Genomic DNA, 24,433 nt, shown 5'->3' with positions numbered 1-24,433 from the left:
CCTGCCTCAGCCTCCCGAGTAGCTGGGACTACAGGCGCCCGCCACCTCGCCCGGCTAGTTTTTGTATTTTTAGTAGAGACGGGGTTTCACCGTGTTAGCCAGGATGGTCTCAATCTCCTGACATCGTGATCCGCCCGCCTCGGCCTCCCAAAGTGCTGGGATGACAGGCGTGAGCCACCGCGCCCGGCCATTGTCTGTCTTTGGCCTGGGCTGCGGTGCTGGGGCGGATTGTCTGTCTTCACTGAGTATCCTCTCTGCTGTGGCCCTCACAGTGCAGCAGCTCGTCGCCCTGCCATGTGCATGTGGCACATTTGCTGCTGTTGCTGTCTGGAGGCCCTGCCAGCACCCATGCCAGCCCACATGCCCCACTCTGGGAGGGCAGGATTTGACGTGGGCAGGCCCAGAGAGCACCAGGCTGGCCCACATTCTGGGAGGAGGAGGCAGGAGCAGCTCTTGTGAGGGCCTGCACTCCTGGCCTCACGTGGAGCCCCTGGTGGTTGAGTGCAGTGGGCGTGACTCACGGGAGGCATTCTTGCGTGTTTCCATCAAGCCCAAGAAGTCTTGCAAGCGACGGGAGCCAATTCAGGCCAGTACCGCCAGGGAGGCCATTGAGAAGATGCTGGAGCAGAAGAAGATCTCCAGCAAGATCAACTACAGCGTGCTCCGGGGCCTCAGCAGCGCCGGCGGGGGCAGCCCGCACAGGGAGGCTGCGCAGCCCGAGCAGAGCGCCAGTGCCAGGAAGCTGTCACGAAGGAGAACGCCGGCCAGCACAAGTGGGGCTGACCCTGTGACCAGTGTGGGGAAAAGGTACCATCCTGTCCTGCGGGGCTGGGTTAGGGCAGGAGCCCAGGGCAGGCAGAGGCCCATGGCTTCGGGTCCTGGAGCTGTCAGGGGCCAGCCGGAGCCACAGAAGTGCCTGGAGTGGCATTTGCCACCTGCATGCTGGGGACCGGTGGGCCGTCTCCGGTGCATTGATGGTGTCCTTGGCCTGGCGGGCTGTGACCTGATGAGCAGTACAGGCTGTCAGAGGGGTCCTGCAGCCTAGGCTCTGTTTTGTCCCAAGGAGGGGATGGGACACTCAGTGGGGTCGGCCCCTTCTCCAGCCTGGGTTCAGGAAGAAGAGCCCCCAGCCCTGCCGCCCTGTGCCTGCTCTGCGCACCCAGGCTGCGTTGCTGTCTCTGCCGAGGTGGTGGGTGAGAGCAGCGCACTGCTGAGGAAGAAGGATGTAGGTGGAGAATGTGGCTGAGGGACTGTCAAAGGCGGGATATGCTGGCTTCCGTGCACAGGGTCACGAGGCTCTGCAGCTCCATGCAGGGCCGCCTTGGAGTGGCTCGGCCTCTGTGCACGGCTTGCCTCTGGGTGGTGGCTGCAGGGTCTCCTGACGAGGCCATGAGCAGCTGGGCTTACCTGCTGCAGGCTTTGGGGCCCACGGCTAGTCCATGTGACCTCCTGGCAGTGGAGATGGGATCGGCGGCTTAGCTTCTGGCTCCATCCTGTAGTGGTTCCGACCTTCACTCCACCCCACCGAGTCTCTGGGCTGGGAGTGTCTGCTGGTCCTACTGCTCCTTGGGATCTCCTGCGCTGTCTCCAGCTGCTTCCCCTGTGGGGCAGTGCTGAGCCTCAGGCAGCCCCGTCAGGGCCTCCTGGTGTTTGCAGTGGTTTCTCCCTGGCCTTTTGAGCTGCTTGGCCAGCCACGCCGCCCTATGAGAGTTGGCTGTGCCATGGGCCTGCCCCGCCCCGCCCCACGGTGCCCAGGTGCTGCTCTGTGAGGGAGCCTGACCTCCTTGCAGGCTGGTGCTTCTCAGCCAGCATCTCAGCCCCTCAGGAGGGCCGCATGAGCGGTCTCCTCCACATCAGCCGTGCAGTGGCCCTCCGGGGATGCATTCCTAGCACAGCTCCTGGCATGCGTAGGAGGTCAGTGGGGCAGAGGTGAAGTCAGGGCAGGTCCATGGCTTGGTTCCCCTGTGCCCGAGCACTCTCAGGTCGGATCTGAGGCCTGAGTCTCAGTGTCCGCTGCCTGCCCAGCCAGTCTCTGTCAGCGCTAGCGGGGACGGGGGTCCTGTCCCAGTTGGGTGATTCTGGTGCCTGGTTAGAGTTCACAGCCCCCTCTGTCACATCTGACCAGCTGGCCCAGACAAGGCCTCGATGTGCATGTGTGTCTCTGTGTGTATGTGTGTCTGTGTCTGTATACACATAGTACATGCAGTGCGTGTATGCCTGTGTCTGTGTGCATGCAGTGTGTGCCTGTGTCTGTGTAGTGTGTGCGTGTGTGTGCCTGTGCAGTATATGTGTGCATGTGCATGTGTGCCTATGCATGCAGTGTGTGCATGTGTGCCTGTGTCTGTGTGCAGTGTGTGTGCATATGTGCCTGTGTATGCAGTGTGTGTGTATGCACCTGTGCCTGTCTCTGTATGCAGTGTGTGTGCACATGTGTGCCTGTGTGTATGCAGTGTGTGTGTACATGTGTGTGCCTGTGTATGCAGTGTGTATGCATGTGTGTGTGCATGTGTCTATGCATGCAGTGCGTGTGTGCCTGTGTGCATGCAGTGTGTGCCTGTGTCTGTGTGCATGCAGTGTGTGTGCCTGTGTCTGTGTGCATGCAGTGTGTGTGTGTGCGTGTGCCTGTGCGTGCATGCAGTGCGTCTGTGCATGCAGTGTGTGTGCATGTATGTGTATGCTTATGTCTGTGTGCATGCAGTGTGTGCGTGTGTGGCTGTGTGCATGCAGTGTGTGTGTGCATGTGCATGTGTGCCTGTGTGCATGCAGTGTGTGCATGTGTGTGCGCCTGCAGTGTGCGTGTGCTTGTGTGCCTGTCTGTGTGCATGCAGTGTGTGCGTGTGTGCCTGTGTGCATGCGGTGTGTGGGTGCTTGCATCTGTGTGCATGCAGTGTGTGCATGTGCGTGTGTGCCTGTGTCTATGCATGCTGTGTGTGCACATGTCCGTGCATGCAGTGCATATGCACACAGTACGTGTGTGTTGGTGCCCTCAGTACGTGTGTGCGTGCATGTGTACTTGTGTCTTCACACAGTATGTGGGCATGTCTAAGTTTTTGTGTGCAAGTGCAGATGTGCATGCCTATGTCTCTGTGCATGCAGTGTGTGTGCATGCAACACGTGTATCTGTATGTCTACACAGTGTGTGCATGTCTGTGTTTCTGTGTACACGTGTGCACACGTGTATACACAGTGCGTGTTTGTGTGCATGGGGCGTGTGTCTTAAATCTCTCGAGTGTGTGCACACTCGAGTGTGCGCGTGAGTCTGTGTGCACACAGTGTATGTGCACATACATCTGTGTGTTCATGCACTGCTTGTGCATTCAAAACCCATCAGTCTTCCCCCACAAATGGCCATGATCCGATTCGTCAATATTTAGTGTTCTAAGACGGAAGCATGAAGACCTCAGGGCTGGGGATACCTCGACCCTCCGCACCCCCACCCCCACTCAGGCCTGGGCAGCTCAGGCAGTTCCAGCAGGGCAGGGGAGAGGGGGGTCTACCTGGGGACAGAAGGGCATGTCCCGGTTGCCCTTGTAGCCCATGGGGGCAGCTTTTCACCCACGCTCGGATGAGGAAAAAGGGACTTGGACTACTTGGAAAGAGGCTGAGGCTCCAACCTGAGAAAGGGAGGTGGGGACAGACCACCGAGGAGGGGCTCAGCTGAGGAGGCACTGCCTCAGCCCAGCGACCACAGCGTCCCTCAGCAGCAGCTGTGCTGCCTTGGGCGGCCCAGGCATGACAGCCCCTCCTTGCTGTGGGGGAACCAGCCTGAGCTGCACCCCCATTCTCTTTGGCTGCTGGTGGCTGCCCAGCCCATCTCCCTCTGGCCACCTGCCCCTAGTCCCGTGTCGTGACGCATGCTTCCCCTGATGACAGACACCTGCAGAACCCGAGCTGGGCCACGCGGGGATGTGGGCAGCTGAGCCACACGGGGATGTGGGCAGCCGCTCCCTCCAAGCTTGTGTCCTCCTCACTCTGCGGTCACTCGGGCTGGTGTGGCCCTCGGGGTCTTCCTCTAGCCCAGGCAGATGAGTCTGCCGTCACGCCTGAACATCCCCCTCTGGGGACAGGCAGAGGGGCCAAGGGGGCAAAGGGGGGGCCCACCAGATGAGCTCCTCTCCTGTCTGCTTACAGGCCCCAGGGTCCCCCCAAGCTGGGCTGGGACTGGGCTTCAGCCGAGTGGGGTCAGCACGTGCTGGCGTGGCTGTGAGAGGAGCGGCCTGAGCCCAGCAGTGGCTTTGTGTAATCGGTGGGCGCAGCGCCCCCACATCCTCAGGCCCCTGGCTGGGGACCCCCCTACAGGCCAAGGCCGTGGCCGAGGTGATGGCAGGTGGGAGCTTGTTCTCCAGGTGCTCTCAGACCCTCCCGTGTGGATGGGCTGCCTCGGGTTCACACAGGATACTGCAAGGAAGGGGAAGCCCCTGAGGCAGGCCTCCACCTGGCCCTCAGACCCCGGGAGCTTCACGGTTCTGCACCCTTGAACACCACGCACCCTCTCTCCAGCCGGGCTCGGCAGGAGCAGGGAGCTTGCTGGCCCCCTAGGGTGAGGCCTGGCACAGCTGCTTCGATGGTTCTGGAAAAGCTGGATTTGTCTGTCAGAACCTTGGGTCAGTGCAGCAGGACCTTGTGACTTGAATCTCAGCGTGTCCTCAGTGCCAGGTGGGGGAGGAAGGGCATGTCCCTGCAGGAAGTTCACCCTCCTAACAGCGCCGTTCTCCCTGTGGCCCCGTAGTCCTGCCCGCCAGCATCTGTTTCTCTCTGGCTAAGGCACAGTCTGCTGAAGTCAAAGAAACTACCTGTTCTAGAGGTTGCAGTGGGCCGAGATCACGCTGCTGCACTCTAACCTGGTCACAGAGCAAGATTCCATCTCAGAAAAAAAGAAAAAAAACTGCCTCTCCTTGAGCCGGGGGAGGCTCAGGGCCCTCCTCAACGGGGGCCTGCTGGCCTGACCTTCCGGAGCATGAATCTCCTGAGGACTTAGTCCCACCCGCCAAGATCAGGCCTCCGACCCAGCTGCCGGGCCTGCCTGCTGGAGCGCCAGCCACTTTTGGAGAGACCACAGTGGGTGTCTCATTGCAGTCAGCCTGCTGAGAAGCTCCGCCACGGGGCCAGCCGCCATCCCCAGAGGCCCCCGCTGCACTGCACAGTGGGCCTGGGGATGGGGGTGGGGACGGCGGAGCAGCGCCTGCCAGGCTCCAGGAACCAGGCTGGAGGCCTGGCCTGAGGATACAGCACCACCAGGAGCTCTGGGAGCTCAGGGTCCCACTTCCTTCAGACTATGGAGAGGGCCACATGGGGAGCCTGGGGCCTCAGCTTGGCTCACACCTGCTGTCAGCTTCACCCCGAGCAGAGCTCCATGTCTAGGTGTTCTGCTAATGTCTACTTGTCATGGGGTTCCTTCCCAGTGTCCCGAGAGTTCATCTGACACGTCACAGCCAGGCAGGGCCCTGACTCAGGCCCCCTACCGCCTCCCCACACAGCTGCGCCGTGGAGGGAAGGGCTCTGCCCCTGCTGCATCCTTCCCTACAGGCCCTGAGCCCTCTCATTGCCCGCCTGCCAGCCCTGTGTGTCTCTGCTGGGACTTGCGGGGAATGCCTGCGTCCTGTCCCGTGGGGTCCCCTGTCTTCCTGGGGGGACCAGCAGTCTCCAAGAAGACTTGGCATGTGGAAGGCACCTTTAGCCTTGGTGTGTGGTGGGCCAGCGAGCAGGCCTGTGCAGGGTGTCGTCAGGTGAAGCAGGACTGCCCTGGGCCTGGCGGGGATTGGGGAAGCAGGCTGGGGTCTTCGGGTCTAACAGTGTCCCTTCCCCCCCCCCCTCCCTGAGTGAAGTAGGGCAGCAGGCAGCTCCTTGAGGCTCAGGCGCTGTTGGAAGAGGAATGGGCTGGGGAGCGGGGCGTCTGCAGCTTCTGTGTTTCTGCGTCCAGTGGTGCACCCTGTTGAGAATGTGAACGGGTCAGAGCTCTGTGTTGAGGTGATGGAGCACACAGAGGCTGGACACAGAACCAGACTTCCAGAGGGACCGAGAAACCGTCAAGTTAACGCTGGGAAGTGAAGACAGGCAGAAGGGAACAAGTGGGCAGGCGCTCTGGGAGCCTGGGCTGAGGCTGCCATGCTGTGCTTCCTTTTTCAGGTTGAGGCCTCTGGTGTCTACGCAGCCAGCAAAGAAGGCGGCTACAGGAGAGGTGCGTTGTCCCATGCAGCCAGGGCAGGGGGACCTTGGGAGGCAGCCCACCCATTTCTTCCTGGGCCCAGATGCTTGGTCTGTGAGCACAGGGAGAGCAGGCCTGACAGAGGCACCTGCCCCTTTGCTGCACACTGGCCTGGCGTGGCCAGAGAACCGAGGCCCGAGGGCGGGGCTCCCAGTTGCTGGAGCAGGAGCGGGCAGGAAGTGGGGACCGTTGTGTGCCTCCTGCTCAGCGCTCGGGCCAAGGGTGAGCAGCCTTGCTGTGGGCCTGGTGCTTGCAGGGAACCTGTGTGGAGGAAGCAGGCGCTGCCAGGTACCTGTATGGAGGAAGCAGGCACTGCCAGGCACCTGTATGGAGGAGGCAGGCACTGCCAGGCACCTGTATGGAGGAAGCAGGCACTGCCAGGCACCTGTATGGAGGAGGCAGGCACTGCCAGGCACCTGTATGGAGGAAGCGGGCACTGCCAGGCACCTGTATGGAGGAAGCAGGCACTGCCAGGCCACAGGGATGTAGGAAGCAGGTACTGCCAGGCACCTGTGTGTAGGAGGCAGGCACTGCCAGGCACCTGTATGGAGGAGGCAGGCACTGCCAGGCACCTGTATGGAGGAGGCAGGCACTGCCAGGCACCTGTATGGAGGAAACAGGCACTGCCAGGCACCTGTGTGTAGGAAGCAGGCACTGCCAGGCACCTGTATGGAGGAAGCAGGCGCTGCCAGGCACCTGTGTGGAGGAGGCAGGCGCTGCCAGGCACCTGTGTGGAGGAGGCAGGCGCTGCCAGGCACCTGTGTGGAGGAGGCAGGCGCTGCCAGGCACCTGTGTGGAGGAGGCAGGCGCTGCCAGGCACCTGTGTGGAGGAGGCAGGCGCTGCCAGGCCACAGGGCCCAGCCCTTCAGGGCCCAGGGGTCTTTCACCTGCACTGTCATTTGTTGGTGACTGGTCTGGCCCAGGAAACCAGGGAGCAGCAGGGAGGGTCCCAGTGCAGCTGAAGGTGCTGGCGGGTTGCGGCCCCAGCAGCCTCTCTCTGTGTTGTGGGGGCCAGGCCAGGCCAAGCCCCCCGGGGGCGGAGGCCACAGTGTCCTCGGCCGAGGCCTATGGTCTGGAAAGGCGTTCTGCGTGCTCCCCGAGCGCTGGGGTGGGGCCCAATAGGGTACAGGAGCAGGGGCTGGCAGAGGCTCGAGGGTGGGATCTTGATGCTGACACAGCTCGTGGTACAGCCACCAGGACGCCAGAAGGAGCCAGTGGGCCTGGGAGCCCTGGCTCACCCTGGGACCCGCTGGAGGGGCAAGAGCGGCTGAGCACCCTGGGCCCGCCCTGAGGGGGTCTGTTGCGAGGAAGTGCTCCCAGCTCTGTGTGTATCCGAGCCCTGCTTCGTTCCAGGCTTTGCTCCCAAGCTCTCCCGCCCTCAGAGCTGAGCCTGCCAGGCCCCAGGCGGTCCTGGTGGAGAGCGGGCCTGTGTCGTACCATGCTGATGAGGAGGCTGACGAGGAGGAACCTGACGAGGAGGACGGGGAGCCCTGCGTCAGTGCCCTGCAGATGATGGGCGGCAATGGTGGGTGGGGCCCGACAGCTGGGAGGGGTTCAAGGGAATTAAAGGCATCAGCTACTGCCCCTCATGATCCCTGAACTTGGGCCTGTTGGCTTCAAATTGAATTTCTGTTTCTCCCTGGAAAGAAATGTGAACTAAGACATTTTGTAAATTGGTCATGTCGATTGTGAGGTTGGAGCCAGCCAGGGTCAGAGAGGCTAGGGACGGTGAGGTACCCACCATGAGGGCCGCCCAGCCAACAGCATGAGGTTCCCCAGTCTGCCCACTACCATGGACCTGCACACCCAGGGAGGGAGGCTGAGGGAGCCCATGCTGCTCTCAGGTGCCCTCGACGAGGAGCGAGGCCCTGCTCTGGGTGCATGCCAGTCCCAGGAGGTGGAGAGGAGCCCAAGATGGCTCCTGGCGGGGCACGGGGACCACAGCTAGTGGGGCTGGGGCCGGAGTCTCCTGGAGGGGTACCAGGAACAGGGTGGGTAGGAGGGGGGCTCTGGGCTCCTGACTCCCACAGAGACCCTGGGCTTCATGGAAGACTGTGCTCTTCTGCAGACTACGGCTGTGATGGCGATGAGGACGATGGCTACTGAAGCGCGCCTCCAGGCAGGTGGCGTCCTGGCGGGGGGCCTTGCGGGCCTCCTCAGCATCAGACGGGCTTACAGGACCGCAGCAGGCAGGCCCCAGCACCAAGACTCCTGGTGACAGGTGGCACTTGCCCCACAGCCCTGTCCCCTGTGGAACTTGCCATTGGGATTGTGTTTCTATCCAGCAAGGGAAACCGGCCCAAGCGTCTGCTTGTGTGTGATCAGATGTGGGCCTGGGGTGCGCAGGGCTATGTCCCGCTGCCTGCCTGTCGACTCACCCAAGGATCCTCCAAGGCCGGCAGTGTGGTGTTGCTACTAGAAGGGAACAGGCTTAGGGCAGCCCACCTCTGGTCCACGTGTGTGAAGGACTGAGTATGCTGGCCCTGTAACTCAGGACCAGCTCTGGAGTCTCCAGCCACCCTCCGCATTGTCCCTCCTGAGCAGCACTCGGCACCAGTGGCCTCCGCCAGAGAGGAAGCTGGAGCCCTGCAGTTGTCTGGTGCAGCCGTGGGAGCTGAGGGTCTGGCACTTGAGAGGCAGCAGCTCTCCCGCGACCACGCTGTCTGAAGGTCCTCTGGCTCCAGCTGCCGCGACCACGCTGTCTGAAGGTCCTCTGGCTCCAGCTGTGGCCCTGCATCCAGATACCTGCCTCCTCCAAGGCAGACACCCCCACCCCTGCCTCCTCCAGACCCCGCTCCCACTGCCTGCACCGCCTGGAGCAGCATGGGGTTCAGACTTCTGCTTCAGGGACACGAGTTGTGTCCCCAGGAGCCCTGCGACTGCCAGCAGGCGAACTGAGTGCCCGACAGTCGAGACCAGCGCCCACCCGCCTGAGCATAACTAGGCAGTGCAGGCGTGGCCTGCATAGTGTCCTGGTGTTGGGAGTGCCCCGTGGACAGAGCCAGAGGGCAGTGGCGCTCCCTGTCAGAGCTGCATCAGGTCCCCCATCCAGGAGGGAGGGCAGAGGGAGGCCCGAGAGCCTCCCCAGGGCCAGGCCTCTTCATGGGAAGGCCCAGCACCACCCGTAGGGGTCTTAGCTCTGGCATGGCTGCCCTGGGTGTGGCTGAGGAGGGGCCTCACCCTGTGTCCCTGGGAGAGGGTGGTCTGGAGGCAGAGGCGTGCCAGCACTGACCCCGGAGGCCTCATCCTCCCCGTGGAATGGGCTGTATGTCCTGCCCCCACTTGGCCCACGGCAGGCCAGACCCCCCCATACCCCCACCCAGAGCTCAGCAGCCAGCCTGGGTCCTGCCAGGGCTTCTCGAAGGCTCGGGGGAAGAATAGATATAGTAAAGCAGAGAGATCTGTGGTTACTTAACAGAAATCGCCTGACTCTTGTCTGATTCTGTGTTGTGATCTGTGGCCAGCGCCGTGTCAGGTGCATCAGGGCCCACGTAGCGCCAGCTGGACCCAGCCCTTTGTGACCCGACCCGTGTCTCAGGTCAAGAACTGGGGCTGCTGGCTGCACGGCCTGGCCATGGGTATTAGCCCCCGAGACCCAGAGGCTGCCCTGAGTGAGGGGTGTGGGGTCTTTAGGTCCCCCTGACTACTGCAGCAGCTGTAAGTGAGTGTGCATTAGCCTGGGCTGGATGTGGGCTGGGCATGAGTGTGCCACCGGGGACCGGGTGGACAAGCCCCCACTTGGGCCCCCAGCGCAGTGTGGGCACCGGGAGGTGAGTGCTGGGAAGAGAGTGAAGCGGCAGGACCAGTCCACAAGGGCTTCACTGAGGCTGAGGTGACAGGAAGCAGCACCGGGGCCAGGGTGGGCGGGCCTGGGGGCCATAGCTGGCACCCAGAGCCCCCGAGGGAGGTGCAGGTGGGCTGTGGGGCCACAGAGCAGGGGACTTGGAGAGGGTGCTCTTAGAGGAACCCTGAGGACCAGCTGGAGGGGCTCCCGGCCTGGCAGATGGCCACTAGGGTCAGAGATGACAGCCAGGTGGCATGGAGTGGGGGTTTTGTTGGAGATCAAAGAGGGTGGATTTGGGGGGTGAAATGGGTGATACCTGCCACCAGATCTTATTTGAGGAGGAGACCAGATGTGTGGCTGAGGGGCACAGGCGAGGCAGGCAGTGCCCTGTGTCAGGGATCCAGCCCTCGGCCTGGGTGCTGGGGTGCAGGGCTGGGGGCAGTGTCTGGCTCTCATGGTGCTGTTTGCCAGGCTGTGGGGCCCCAGGCACAGGTGGGCTGCAGCTCTGCAGGAGGGAAGGAATCCTCATCCCAGGGAGACCTGCTTTGGGGGCAGTTGGGTGTTGGAGGGAGGTTTTCCGGACAGACAGCTCTGGCTGGGCATTTCCACTCGGGAGGCCAGGAAAGAGGGTTTCCACGCTGCCTGTGCAGGAGCAACTTGGCACACAGGTGGTTTAGGATATTGGTTGAAGGGCCTGCCTGAGGCTGGAGGGAGAGGGAGGGGTGGAGAGGTGGGTGGGAGGTGAGGGCCAGGGGAAGGGGAGGCCCAGGAGACAGTGGCTGTCCACCCTCTGCGGGGGTTGGGTGGGACTTGGGGGCTGGGGCATGAGAGAGGATGGCTGGGGTGTGGGGCTGAGGGGCATAGGCGGGGCCGGACGGTGACCAGTGTGCCAGAGTCAAGCCCCACAGCGGCTGGTGGGACATCTCTGGGCTGGTGGAGGAAAGACTTCCCAGAGGGTGCGGTGTGGAACACAGCGTCCGGGTCCTGGAGCCATGGGGACCTGTGCCACACAGACACTTGGGTGGCCAAGGTGATGAGGCACTGTGGCCCAGGAGTAGACAGCCATAGTGGCCGGGTGCCTTTGGGTGCTGGCCTGAACCCTGGGTTTGGGCTTTCCCTGCCACGAGTTTCAAGCTCAAGGGGTGCATTCAGGTCTGTATCCCTCGGTCCCGTAAGTGGCTTGGGGGCCACATCTCCCAACCCAGAGGCTGACAGGCCTGAAGCAGTGCTTGGCCAGCTGTGACCCTGCAGCAGCACGGGGCCTGCCAGCGTGCCCAGCAGTAGCTCGGGCACCTGCCTGGGCCCTTCCCAGTGCCAGGACCAGACCATGCTGCAGCCTCAGGGAAGGGGGAGCCCACCCTTTCAACTGCGCCTCAATGTTCTTAGCCCAGTTTGCTATCTGTGCCCTTGAATGCTGCCTTCTGGGCTGGGCCTGCCAGGCACGCACACCCCAGCCTTGAGCAGCCCCCGCCGCCGCCTGCTGCCTCTGCCTGCTCAGAGCAGGGCCATCCGAGGCTGTTACGAGCTGGCTTAGGAACCTGGTGTTTGGTGGCCACCACCACCCCATGGATACCAGGTTCCAGTCCTGACAGGACTGGAGAACAGCCCGTTGGGGGCTCAGTGGTCCAGGGCTTTGTGAGAGCACGTGTCCACCTTTGGGGGTGCCCGGGAGAAGTGATTTGCACAGCTTCATAGAGTGGGGGGGTGGGGCCTCTGGGGCTCAGGGCTGGGTCAGGCCCAAGGCTCCGCCACAGCCAGCCCTGAGCTCCCTTGTCTTGGTCCCGCTGTTCTGTGCCTGAATGCTTCCTCCTTTGCAGCCCATGGAGCTGGGGGTGGGGAGAGTCCCCTGGAGGGATCCCCTTAAGCCACAGAGTTTGTGGGTGGGTCACAAGATCTGACCTTTCTCCTCCTCTGGGCTCCTTGCCAAGTCCTCAGGGATGTCTGCCCTGTGACCTCACTCCCTGACCCAGAGAATAAGCTGGGCCATGCCCCACACCCCTGTACCCCAACTACAGAGGGGCTGCCATGCCTGCCCACAATCCCTGTACCCCAACTACAGAGGGGCTGCCATGCCTGCCCACAATCCCTGTACCCCAACTACAGAGGGGCTGCCATGCCCATGCCCCCGTACCCCAACTGCAGAGGGGCTGCCATCCCTGCCCACATGCTCACTGGCTTTTATTCTGCCCCATACTCACTTGGCCCAGCCGTATGGGTGTGGACCATGCTGGCCAGGGGAGGGACAGGTTGGGCATCTGCGCCCCTGACTTTGGCTTCCTCAAGTCCCTGCAGGGGCACTGGTGGTCTCCAGGCCTTCCTGAGCGCAGGTGCTTGGCAGGAGACTCGATAAGTGCCAGAGGGAGTGGATCCCGTGTCCAACACAGCTGACAACGGATGACCCGGCAGCCTCTGTCTGGTGCTGAGGAGCGAGTATGGCCAGCACCCCTCCGCAGCTGGCTGCCTCACGCTGGGTGGCGCCTGGAGTCTTTTCCTGTGGCTTGGAGTGAGGTCGGGGCCACTGGCTGGTGGGCAGGTCGGCAGCTTCAGAGTCAGGCGCCGGGCAGGCCCAGCCCAGCTGCTGCTCCCAGTGTGGCCAGACACACCCCTCCCCACTGGCCTGAGCTGCCTGCCTGGGCTGAGTGTTCAAGGCAGACTGGCATCGGCCCAGAGCTGCCAAGAGCAGGGGCAGGGCCTCAAGGATGAGTAGGGGCTGCAGAAGGCAGTGGCCCCAGCCCTGGCAGTGTGTCCTTGTGGAGACTGGCTGGATGTTTAACCTGAGGCCCGGTCCCTCCAGCTGCTGGCCTGGGCGGCTTCTCTCCCTTTTGGTGCCTTGGGGAGGGGTCCCCCTGCAGGCTCAGGGCTGCAAAGCTGGAGCATTGCAGGGTGGGAGGGGGCACCTGCATGGCCTCTGTCCCCGCCCCTGGCCTCCCACCACTTGTCAGGCTCTGCAAGGGTAGAGGGCAGCAGTGGGCCCCGCGGGGGAGGGCCACAGGGCCAAGGAACCCCAAGGACCCTGGATGAGCAGAGCTGGGCCCTGGAGATCCTCTGCTGGCACTGGAGAGGCAGAGCCCTAGAGGTTCTCCCGTGGCCCGGGGCTGTCCCCACATGTGGCAAGATCTATTTCAGGCTGGGAATATGACTGGCAGCCAGCAGCCGTGGTCTCTCTGCCAGGGATACCCCAACTTCCCCAGCCTCCCACAGTCCCCAGGCCTCCTTGTGTGCCCCCACTGTGCTTGGTGTGCACCAGCCAGGGGCCAGCTTTCTGGGAAGGGAGCATGTCTGTGTGTGAGTGTGCGTGCATCCGTGAGCCTTGGAGCATCCCGGACAGCCTTGGAGCATCCTGGACCCCTGTCCTAGCGTGGAGTTTGGTGGTGTGTGCTGGAAACTTTGTGGGACCAAGGGCCAGTACCCAAGACCAACCAAGCCCCTCTGTTCACCGCTCCCACCCCAGCTCAGCACATACCGCTCAGGGCCAGGGGGGCAGGAAGCACGGGTGTCCAGCCCAATTTCAGGTGGGACATAGTGGGCAGGTTCTGCCCATTCATGCAGCCACAGAGCTTTCCTGGGCAGTTTTCTGCCCTCCACCAAGTCCAAGTCATCTTTGCCCGCATGCCAGAAGTGACGGCAGGGCAGGGGCTGAGGGCCACACGGGCTGCTGGCTGCTGGGCTAGAGTCAGCCAGCCAGAGAGAGGACGGAGCCGGCAGCCTCAGGGGCACACATGGGCAGGCATCTGACCATCCACAGAGAAATGTATAATGCTTTTACGTACATATGCCTGTGCATACATCACATGTGAGTGCCCTTCCACGCACACATCCTCCTACATGCCCGCTATTCATGCACACCCAGTATGCATGTACACGTACGTACATTCGTCTGCATGCATGTCTGCTGGCACCCATCCCACCACCATGTGCATGGGCTTGAGCGTGTGTGCCCGGACCCACACCTGGATGCACAGATGCTGAGGGCCTGGAGCCTCTGGACCAGCTCAGGATGTCGAGCCTGGTCGGGGCAGACAACTGGCCCCAGTCCACACCACATGGTAGCTGAGCCCTCAGACACTTGTGGGCCTGTGGATGATCTTTTACATTTTTAAATATTTTTATTGAGCTTGCCTCATGCTATGTTGCCCAGGCTGGCCTTCAATCCCTGGGCTCCAGCAATCCTCCCGCCTCAGCCCCCGGAGTAGCTGGGACAGCAGGTGTGAGCCACCGCGCCCGATTTGGGATGCTCTTGGTAGTTTCTCCTCGAAGGGGCACCGTGACAGGGCCCAGGAGTCACCAGGCCTGGCCCTGCAGCCACTCTCCACAGATGCGGTGGGGAGGGATGGTCTGGGCGCTTGTCTGGTGACTCTGGCACCTGATGGTCACCCAGCCCACACCAGTGCTGTGTGACCTGGCACCTGTTCCATCCCTCGGCCACAGAGTGGGAAGTGAGGCAGCACCAGGCTGGGTGAGCGCTCCAGCGTGACCCCCCACTGCCCAGGCCCCTGGAGTAGGGGACAGCAGACAGGCCCAGACTCCCCCCACCCCCAGGTGCCCTCTGCTGCCCACGTCTGCCCCTCCGCCAAGCAGGCCCCTGGTCCAGCCAGGGATAGGTCAGAATGGGCCTGGGCTGGGCATTGCTGGGGCAGCGAGGGACACCTGCAAGGCCTCCCACTGAGTGAGGCTCTGCGAGGACAGATGCCGGGCAGCCCCTGAGGATGCCCCCACCCCTCCCTCTGCCTCCTACTCCTCATCCCCCACCCCTCCCTTCACCTCCACCCCATCCCCTCCCTCCGCCTCCCAACCCCTCTTTCCACCGTCCGTCCCCCAGTGTCCTTGAAGGCACTGACAGTAGGCCTCTTCTAGGCCCTTCTGCTGCTCCCTGGTCCTGTTCCAGGTGGGGTAAGGGCTGCTGCATGAGGAGCTGCTGGGCCTGGGGCCAGAAATGGGGGGCTCTTTTGTCATTGATTGGAGTCTGAGTCTGCCACCTGCTCCCCTGGTTTGAGGGAGTCGGGAGGAGTGTGGAGCACGCCCTTCCCAGCCCCCACAGCTGGGTGATGGTGGGTGGGGGCCGCCCAGCCGTTCTCCCACGGAGCTTTGAGGTAGTAGCCAGACACAGCAGGCTGACATGGACCCACTGAGGGACGGGCACCCGGGATCCAGGCTTCTGCGGGACCGGCCTGCCCGGTGTGTCCAGGAGACTCGACTGGCCCGCCCCCTGGCGGCCACGGGCGGCACCGTCTGGAAGTGGACATTTTACGTCCTTGGGGCACCTGGCCTTTTCCCGGGTAATGAAGCCCACCTCGGACCCCATCTGGTGAATCTGGAGGCCACGAAGATGCCTTTATGGTATTTATCGTTGTATCAGGTCTTTGCTGAATCCTGGAGCCCTGCCTGGCTGGTGCTCCCCAACCCCACACAGCAAGGCCTTCTTGCCTTCCTCCTCAGTCCTTCCCTTTCAGGGTCTAAGGACCCCTTGGCCAAGACAGTGGAGACAGGCTTGGAGGAAGAGGAACCCTGAGCCTTGGGAGCTTCAGGAGCTTACCTGCCCCTGCAGCATCCCAGTCCCAGTCCCAGTCTCAGTCCTGGCCCCAGAGACCTTAGTGGGGCTCTGGACACACCCCAGGCCTGAACATCCCGGCCTCCTCTGCCTGCGGTCTAAGACCTCCACCACCAAGCTGAACAGACGGCCGGAGGCCTCAGAGTCCAGAGCTCTGCCAGACCCACCTGCCACCTTCGATTCTAGAAAGCCCCCCAATCCTGCCTTCCCCTGCAGGACTGGCCCCCAATTTATGCATCTCCAGGGGCACCTCAGGACCATCTGGGGAGGCATGCACGTGCCCTGAGGTAGCCCCTCTTCGAGTCCCCTGTCCTGCGTGAGGACAGATGGCCCTTCTCAGGCCTTGAGTGCCAGGACCCTCTGCCCTCTCCAGCCTAGGTGGGCCTGCCCCAGAGCCAACACCCTCCAGGGTCCCTTGGCTGTCAGCCCCCACAGGGCTCAGCCACCCTGCAGATGCACCCTGGTCTCTTGGGAGGCGCCGAGCGGGGGGTGGTTGCCTTTGTCTCCAGCCTGTGGGGACTCCGGGCCCAGTACTCTGCATCCTTCCAAGCTCTGATGCCGTGCTGAGCCCACTGCCTGCACGGTTCAGACTGGCGGCTTCCTGGGCCATCAGTAACTGTCTCTGCCGCCTGTGCTACGTGCCTGAAGGGCTGGCAGGTCCCTGGGGAGGCCAGGACCTGGGCCAGGCTGGTAAGAGGTGGCGCCGGGGGCAGGACCCAAAGCTGCAGTCAGTGCCTGAGGCCGGCCCAGGCCCTTCAAAGGGGCCGTGGGCGGTGGCAAAGAGGAGGTTCTGTGTGGTTTTCCTGCCTGGAGAGGAACCTAGCTCAGGAAGCCATTGTCCCCACACAATGAGCACGGCTGGGACTGTGAGGTCAGGGGTGCTAGGCTGGGGGACCCAACCCTGACCTCAACCCCGATTCTGTTCCATCCCTGATACAGTGATGCACAGTGCCCCCTCGGGCTGCCACCCTAGCTGACCCTGGCCAGGGAGAGCCACAGCTGGGGTCAAGGCACTCCTGAGCAGTCTGGGGGCCTAGACTGGGGAAGTGTCGGAGCTCAGGCTCGCTGACAGGCAGGGAGGGAGTGTCACACATACCCACTTCACAGCAAAGCCGGGACCAGAGGCCAGCCCTGCTGTCTCTGACAACGGAGGCCTAGGAGGTCCCTAGCTGGACTGAGATTGGGATGGGAGGCCGGGCAGAAGGCCCAGTCACTCCTGCCCAAGGGAGGCAGTGCCCACTCTGCCAGACGATGTGGGGACCCTCCTTTCCTTTGCAGCCAGGGGCCTTTGCACCAGCCTGACTGAGTCATTGCTGCCTCCTTCTGGACAATAACATTGTCTGCCAGGTGCCCGCCTTGGTGGAGCCTGGGAAATGACCCCAGCCTGACCTGGCAGCCAGCACACCTCAGGGGGTGGCCTCCATGACTCTGCTCCAGCCTTGACCACCTGTAGTGCTGAGCTGGCTGCCGTGCAGGTCTTGGGCGTGAGTGCAGGGCCGGACTGCAGGTGCTGCAGAACTCACAGGTGGAGGCGGCACTGTAGGCTGAGGCTGAGCTAGGGTCAGCACCTGCACGTCACAGCCTCGCCTGCCCGGAGCCACAGGAACACACATGCTTGGAGACATGTACTCAGCATGACGACGATGTTCAAGCTTCCGTCTCTGTGCTCTGCCCCCGGGGCGCCTGGAGGATGGGGAGTGGGCTGCCATCCCCGCACAGCCCACCCTCCAGGCCTCACCCCCTCTGAGTTGCCCTCCCACAAACCTCTGACCAGGGCATTCCCTCCAGCTGCACATGGGGTTCTGGAAAATGCGTGTTTCTCATTCATTTGTTCATGGATTCACTCAGCAAACGCAGCAAACGTGGAGAAAGCCAAGCACATGTTCAGAGCCAGCGAGGATGAAGCAGGGAACCAGGGAGTGCTGCCCTCAGGCCGGCGCCCTTGTCATTGTAGGAGAGAGGCACTTCGAGCCACACCCCCCACCCCACAAGATCCATAGGCACAAGTTTGTGTAGGGAAATCAGGGCGTGAGGCGCGGCGGCCGGCCTGCAGAGGAGAAGTGGACTTGCCAGCCGCTGGAGGGTGGGCTGTGGGGCTGTGAGCAGAGCGCATGCTTAGTTCCATTTCGGAGCACTCTGGGGAGGGGATGGAGAAAGACCCAGAGGCTGGGGGTGCCCCTGGGGGGGGGTGGGTGGAGGAGGAGATGAGGCTGGCTCCCTGGTGAAGGTCTCAGCAAGGATTTGTCATTAGGGAAGGGGGACAGCGGGAAGGAGTGGGTTCAGGTAGGGCGAAATTCAGGGGCTTATGATGTGTGGAGGGGCTGGGGTTGGAAGAGCCTGGGATGATGGGCGCCTGGGAGGTGGAAATCGGAGCTCAGCAGCCTGCTGGTGGCCTTGGAGGGCCCTGGGCACGGCCTTGGGCTGGTATGTCCCAGGCTGGCTCCTGGGGAGGTTGCCATTCAGAGACAGTATTTCCTAGTCCACCAAGGGGAGGGGTGTGGTGGTCACATGGCCACTGGGTGACAGGTGCATCAGTACACACCCATGCACAGGACACTCGCGGACTCTGCAAGCTGGGGGAGGCCCCTCGGGCCCTGGCCATCAGGAGTCACTGTGGGACAGCTGGGTGGGCTGTGTGGGGTGGGAGCCTGAGGGGCCCTTAGTGCCTGTGTGGGTGCAGCCCTCTTGCACGTGTTGGACATGTGTGACAGTGTCATGAGGAGGGTACGAGCCCTGCCGATGGGAGGGGAGGCCTCCAGGGAGGGAAGGAGTCCACTGAGGCGGCTAGCTCCTTTGTCACTTAAATGGGGTGGCCACCTGGATTTAGGGTCGGGGCACTGCATAGGGGAGCTTTCTCGGAGCCTTCTCTCTCCCCGGTCCAACTTCCATTCTCATCCTGACCTGTGGAGTGTCTCCAGGCGAGCTGGGCGAGGGTCACAATAGGGTGGGGTTGGAGGGTGAGTTCTGCCTTGGGGACACACCTAGCTCAAAGGCAAGGTCCATGGGGTGGAGGCAGGAGAGGCAGCCTCAACGAGGAGGGGCTGAGAGGGCCCTCGGGAGCCCATAAGCCTTCCCAGAGGAGGGGCTGGCCAGGCTGAAATGTGCCACAGAAGGTCCCAGGTGTACAGAGAGGCAGGTCGGCCTTCCAATCTAGGACCCAGGCAACAGAGGGTGTGTGATGGCAGGGCTGGTGGCTCTAGTGAGAGCAGGGCAGAGGTGGGCAGAGTCCCACAGCCAGGGACTATGAGAGTAGGGGGGCTGGTGTCCCCTGAGACGGGGGTGTCATGCTTTTTACAGTGGAAGACCCCCAGCTGGTGGGTGGGAGCAGGTGCGGGGCCACTGAGGAGGAGGTGTGTGCTGGGTGGTCGCAGTCCTGCAGCCCAGGCCAGATGGCGGGGTGAGGTGGGGGCAGGGTCCTCTGCTGAGAGCCGGGAGCGGGACATTCGGGTACTGGGCTCTGGATGACTCACTGCTCACCAGGCTGCCCGGCGCCAAGGGGGGGCCTGGCCGCAGGAAGCAGCAAGGGCTGATCAAGGGCAGGAATGGAAGCCGCTGGACCTCCCACTTCCTGTGGCCCGAGTGCTGGGGCTGGACACCGGTGTCCACGGCCTGGGCTGGACGGCTCAGAAAACAGAAGGCACGTGCGCCATGACCTGCGTGGCTGGGCACTGGGGGCATGCAGGATCTGTCCCAGTGGGTACAGGGAGACCCAGGAAGCTCCCGCTCTTTCCTAAGAGGCCCCAGAGGGCTGTGGATCAGGGTGGAGTGGAGACGGCGGTCCCAGCAGGGCCACAGCCAGGGCCAGGCCAGTGAGGTGGAGGAGGATATGGCAGGCGGGTATCCACTTGACCAGGCTTCAGAGAGGGTTCAGGGGTACCCAGGAGATGGGGGTGCTCACAGCACATGGTAGGGCATGCTGGGGCTGGCTCCTTGGATGGCGGGGCCCTGGCTGGGCATCAATGCTTAGAGCCCTGAGCCAGGAGACAGCCTGCAGCACCCCAGCGCGTCTGGCATGCTGTGGCCACCACCCCAGCCCAGCAGCAGGGGCCCAGGGTGTCATGATGATGCTCACCACCACCGCTGCCAAGGTGGTCCTGTAGGACCCACATAGGGGAGCTTCCCTGGAGCTCCGGTCACAGCCCTAGCACCCTCTCCCTGGTACCCCCACCTGACTTGACTCCTGGGGACCCCAGCGAATAAGCAGTCACTACTATCCCCCTGCCCTGCGATGGCTTGCCACCGCCTCCAGGCTGCCACTCCAGAGCCTTGCTCCTGCCCCTGGTCCAGCATGGCCTCAGCCCCTGCTGTCCCCACCTGTGCCCCTGGGACTCCTTGCCCTTCCCATCAGCACCCGGCCCTCCCCTGACTGGGGTCTTTGCCCTGCTGCCCCTGCCTGCCAAGCCTTTCCTCTGTCACCTCCTCCCTTGGCAAACTCAACCCAAGCGCCACCTCCAAGAAGCCTTCCTTGCCACCCTCACCCCCATGGCTGGGCCGGAGCCCTCTGTGGGACCTCTGCAGCTGGCAAGTGTCTCTTTGTCCTGACTCTGCTCACCTTGTGTCATCCTTGTCCTGGCCAGTGGCTTGCTGAGGGAGGTCTGTGGCTGGTAGAGATGACGGCAGGAAGTGCCATGGGCTGGATGTTTGTCTGGGCTTGCCAAGATCAGAAGTGGGCCTGGGCCATCTCACCCTGCCCGGAAGAGAAGGGCTGCCTCAGTTTCCCCAAACCCTGAGTTCTTGTGCCTCCTTCAGCCCCCAGCCCTCGACCCCTCCCAGTGCCACACCCCTCCTGTGTGGTTATCTAATCCTGGGGCAGCCAGGTGCCAGGCTGCTGCCGGAAAATGCTGAGGCACCCCCAACCCCTCCCGGCCCTTGCCCTAATGACAGCTCTTCAACTGCCCACACAAAGCCTTCCCAGATTCAGATGGGAACGTGGTGCCCTGAGCCCTCTGGAGCCAGCACAGCGCTGACTCCTGACCTCCCTTGGTGCTCAGGCCTGGGGATGGGGGACAGGGAGCCGCCTCTTCACCAGTCCTAGGTCCAGCCTCTGCAAACACAGAGCTGCCCCAGGCCTCGGGTGGAGGTAGAATCTTCCGGAAACATGACCCTTGAGGCCTCAGAGGCTGTCGGACAGTCCTGCAGAGTCCGGGGGGAGGAATGTGGCCTCTCCCTCCCAATGGCCCTGCTCTGAGGCCCAACTGGGGAGGATATTCCTTGGAGTAGACCCTCCCCCCAAGCTGTGTCCCCTTGCAGCATACACAGGCATGAGGCCCAGGCTGCCCCTGGGGACAGCAAGTGACTGGACCCTGCAGAAAGCCAGGAGATGCCGCAGCCACGTGGCCAGCCCTCCCCGGCTGTCATTCTGTCCAAAACAATGCGAAGAAAACAAGGAAACGCAGCCAAGCCCTGAGGCTCTCCAGTGTCATGACGTCTGGTGCATTTGGGGGAAATATCAAATATCACACCCTCTTAATAGCGCGGCTTCCTTGGCGCGCACAAGGCCAGGCTCTCAGGCAGCCGGGTGGAGTCTGGCCCCACACCCCCCATCCCCCGCCCCCGCCTGCCGGGGCTTGGGCCGGACCCCCAGACCCCAGGGCGCGGTCAGGTGCAGGGGCGGGATCAGATCACAGAGGGCCCAGACTGCGGGACCCGCTGTATCCTAAGGGTTCAGATCTCAGGGCAGGGGCAGGGGCAGGTGCAAGGGGCAGGGCCAGATTCCAGGAGGTTCAGTTCGTCGGGCGCGGTAGGGGCGGGGCCAGATCCCAGGGGGTTCAGACCGCGGGGCGGGGTCGGGGGCAGGTGCTGGTGTGGCTCCCGGCGCGCCCCTGGGATTGGTGCCGGCCGCTGGCTCCTCGTTCGCCCCCAGCGGGGCGGGCACGGCCCCCTGAGGCCGCGGCTGAGCCTCCCACTCCCAGCCCGCGGCCCCCAGTCCCGGCCGCACCTGCGGAGGCCTGGGCTGCGGAGGAGGGAAGGCCGAGCCGGGCGTTCGCCCCCGCGCTGGGCGCCGCGGGGAGGGTCTTATCAGCGAGGGCAGCTGGCGGCCTGTCCCTGCGCGAGCGCCCCGGCCCAATTCAATGGCCATTGTCCGCCGGTCCCTTTGTTCTGAGGTGTCCACTTCCTGCCGGGCTAGGAGCAGGCGGGCAGGAAACCCTCCGGGCCGAGGCCCAGACGCGGAGGCCGGCCCAGCCTGGGGTCAGAGGCGACGGCAGACCTGGCTCGGGGCTCCTGGGGGTTGGGGAGTGAGGCTGGGGCTCCGTGTGCGGCCTGCAGGGCGGGTGCAGGGGCGGGATGTCCCCTCCAGGGGAGGCACCGTGAGGGCGGGGCTCCCGACTCCAGACTCCAGACCCTGCCGCGCTGGGGGCGGGCAGAGGGAGGGGAGGAAGACCCTGAGACCGAGGGTGCCCCTCCCAGTTCTGCTGTCTTCCTCTGCGCCCTGCTGGTTGACAGGCTCTGAGAGAGCGACGGCAGGCTCAAGTTTCAGGGTCGTGAAAACCCAGCGCCCACGGCCTCCCATGCAGAAGACGCCCACCCAGGACTGTGGGCTGGGAAGAGGGGCTGAGACCTGGGAGGGGAGTGAGGGAACGGGCGCGGCCAGGGTTCATCCCTCCTTCTCGGGAGCTCTGTGACGCCCCTGACCATCTGAAGCCATTTGCACCCCCACGTCCCCTCTCCCCTGTGCTCCACACTGCCCATTCACCAGCCCCCATAGGTTAGCCCAGCACAGCACCCTGATTGGCCATCGGCTGTAAGCTCACCCGTAGTTGGGGCTGGGTCTCTGGGGGCTGGTGGGAGTGGAGAGCTGGTGCCAGTGTCACAGCCCACCAGCACCCACCAGAGCTCCCCATGGCACTCGAGGCCACCGAGCCAGCCGGAGTAGGATGGCCACAGCCGCTGCTCACTTCCCACCGTGTGCCCTGGGGTCTCCTGCAGTTCCTTTTTCTGAGACCCCCCTGGGTGCCTTCCCAGCAAAGCCCTGGCCCTGACTCAGGCCAACTCAGTCAGCTAACGGAAGCCACCACGGGGATTTCAAACAGCAGAACTTAATGCGAATATCTTGGAGGGGATGCAGGAGCTTGGAGAGGAGAGTCTGGCAAGCCGGAAATCAATTTCCTGCTGCAAGAGGCAGCTGGCAGGTGGGGTCGGGGAGCGGCTAGCCAGGCCCCACTGCTGCTGTGTCACCACAGACCGGGCCAGTGGTGCACCCCCTCTTGCTGACGTCCCTGCCGCCATCACCACTGCCTCTTTCTGTCCTCACGGCTGCCACCACCATCATCACCTGAGGTTGCCACTGTCAGACAGACATGGCCTGTCCCTCCTCCTGCCAGACTTTCTTGGACAGAGCTTCCAGGGAAGTCAGCAAGAGGGTATGGGAAATGGGGAGGCAGGCTTCCCTGGTAGAGAGGAGGCCCCCCCACCCTCCAGCTCACGGGCACAGTGGGCCCGGGGGCCATGTGCACGCAGCTTTCAGCATTTCCACCTACAGCTCCTCCTGGGAACTCGATGAGAGCAAGCCAATGGCCACCCCAGCCCAGCTTCTTCTCCCTTGGACAAGTCTTGCCTGCCTGTGAGGCTCCTGGGGGAGTTCACGCAGGTGAAAGGAGGTGCCAGATCTTAGCGGGCACTCTATAAGCAGCAGCACTTGTTTATGAAAGGCCTGGCACTAACCGGGGGACTCTGGGGAGCCATGCCATGCTGCCTATGAACCAGGGAAGTGGGGAGGCAGCCTTTGGCATGAGGAGCTGGAGGGCACACAGCCCAGGAAATGGAACAGGGACCTGAATCTGAGTCTCCTGTGTGAGCTGAGGTCCTCTGAGAAGAGGATACCAGGATCCCGTGCAGGTGCAATTCAGCTGTGGAAATGCAGGTGAAGGATAGAGAGGGGAGGAGGCACAGGATCAGGGAGAGCCTGACCGGTGCAGGGGTGCTGGGAAGGATGCAGATAAGAGGGCCGGGTGGTGGGTGGGAGGAGCCTCAGAGCTGAGGACGCCTGGGCACGATGCCAGTGTGATGCGGGGCCAGCACTGGGCAGCTGGGTGTTGTCTACTGGCTCCTGCATCAGGATGTCTGCGCAGGGCCTCGTCACAGCCATCTGCACCTGGTGGCAGAGGAGGATATGTGTGTCCCCCAGGGGCAGGGTGGTCCCAGTCTCTGTGTGCTAGGGACTCCTAAGGGGAGGCTTGGGTGATGGAAGGAAGAGGGGAGGGGGTGAGAACGCTGAACACCAGAGGCCCTAGGCTGCCCAAGAGAGACCAGGAGAGGCGAGTGGTCCCAGGAAGGGCAGTGGGTTGGGGGTGGGCTCCAGGCTGTCTCATGGTAGCAGGAGCTCCTCAGGCGTGGGGACCACACACAGGTTGTGTACAGAGCTGGGGAGAGACTGATGGCAGCTGGGCCCTCAGAGGGATGATTTGGAGCTGGGCGGATTCTCCCGGAAGCTGGGAGAGTGCAAAGGAGCCATGCCTCGGTTGGCAGGAGCCTCTGCCCACTCCTGCACCTTCATCAGATCTCCTCCCACTGAGTTGCTGCCCTCCACCTCTCTTCTCCAGAAGAGAAGGATGTTGGGGTGCCCTCAAAGTCCCTCTACCATGAAGGACTGTCCCCTGGAAGGTCAGATGTCCCATGGGCTCTGGGGTCACTCAGGAGCACACGCTTTCCAGGACCCGCTGGCACCGGGCACTTGCAGCCATGGCCCCGTACAGTGGCCCTCCCTGGCCTCCCCATGTCCAGGGACACCTCCCACTCCCCAGCCACTGTGGGCTCCATGCCGACCCCTCCCACCCCCACCCTTGCTGCCTGAGCACCCACAGCCTGCCCTCACCACAGTCCCTCAGAGCCCAAGCCTGCAGCACCCTGTGCCTAGCTTCTCAGGAAGCCCTCCATGCTTCACACCAGTGGTGTTGAT

At 63.1% G+C, this 24,433-nt stretch overlaps 1 protein-coding gene across 9 annotated transcripts in view; it reads left to right on the top strand.

The window, feature by feature from the left end:
• The window catches only part of BRF1 (BRF1 RNA polymerase III transcription initiation factor subunit), an 80,088-nt gene extending 70,462 nt beyond the window's left edge, over positions 1 to 9,626 (top strand). For 7 of the 9 annotated variants that reach the window (XM_030930450.1, XM_030930449.1, XM_030930454.1 and 4 more), the window contains 3 exons: positions 551 to 807; positions 6,127 to 6,178; positions 6,462 to 7,701. In XM_030930450.1, the coding sequence (XP_030786310.1) occupies positions 551 to 807; positions 6,127 to 6,178; positions 6,462 to 6,725 (573 nt within the window). In that variant the 3' untranslated portion in view covers positions 6,726 to 7,701. Of the gene's footprint in view, positions 1 to 550; positions 808 to 6,126; positions 6,179 to 6,461; positions 7,731 to 8,273 lie in introns of those variants that run through there. The other 2 variants (XM_030930452.1, XM_030930455.1) reach the window with 1 other exon arrangement.
• Positions 9,627 to 24,433: the final 14,807 nt, after the last annotated feature.

Source organism: Rhinopithecus roxellana, chromosome 5 (genome assembly GCF_007565055.1).
Source record: "Rhinopithecus roxellana isolate Shanxi Qingling chromosome 5, ASM756505v1, whole genome shotgun sequence".
Lineage (NCBI taxonomy): Eukaryota > Metazoa > Chordata > Mammalia > Primates > Cercopithecidae > Rhinopithecus > Rhinopithecus roxellana.
The sequence above is the reverse complement of the archived record's forward strand: the minus strand, read 5'-3'. Positions and strand labels throughout refer to the sequence as shown.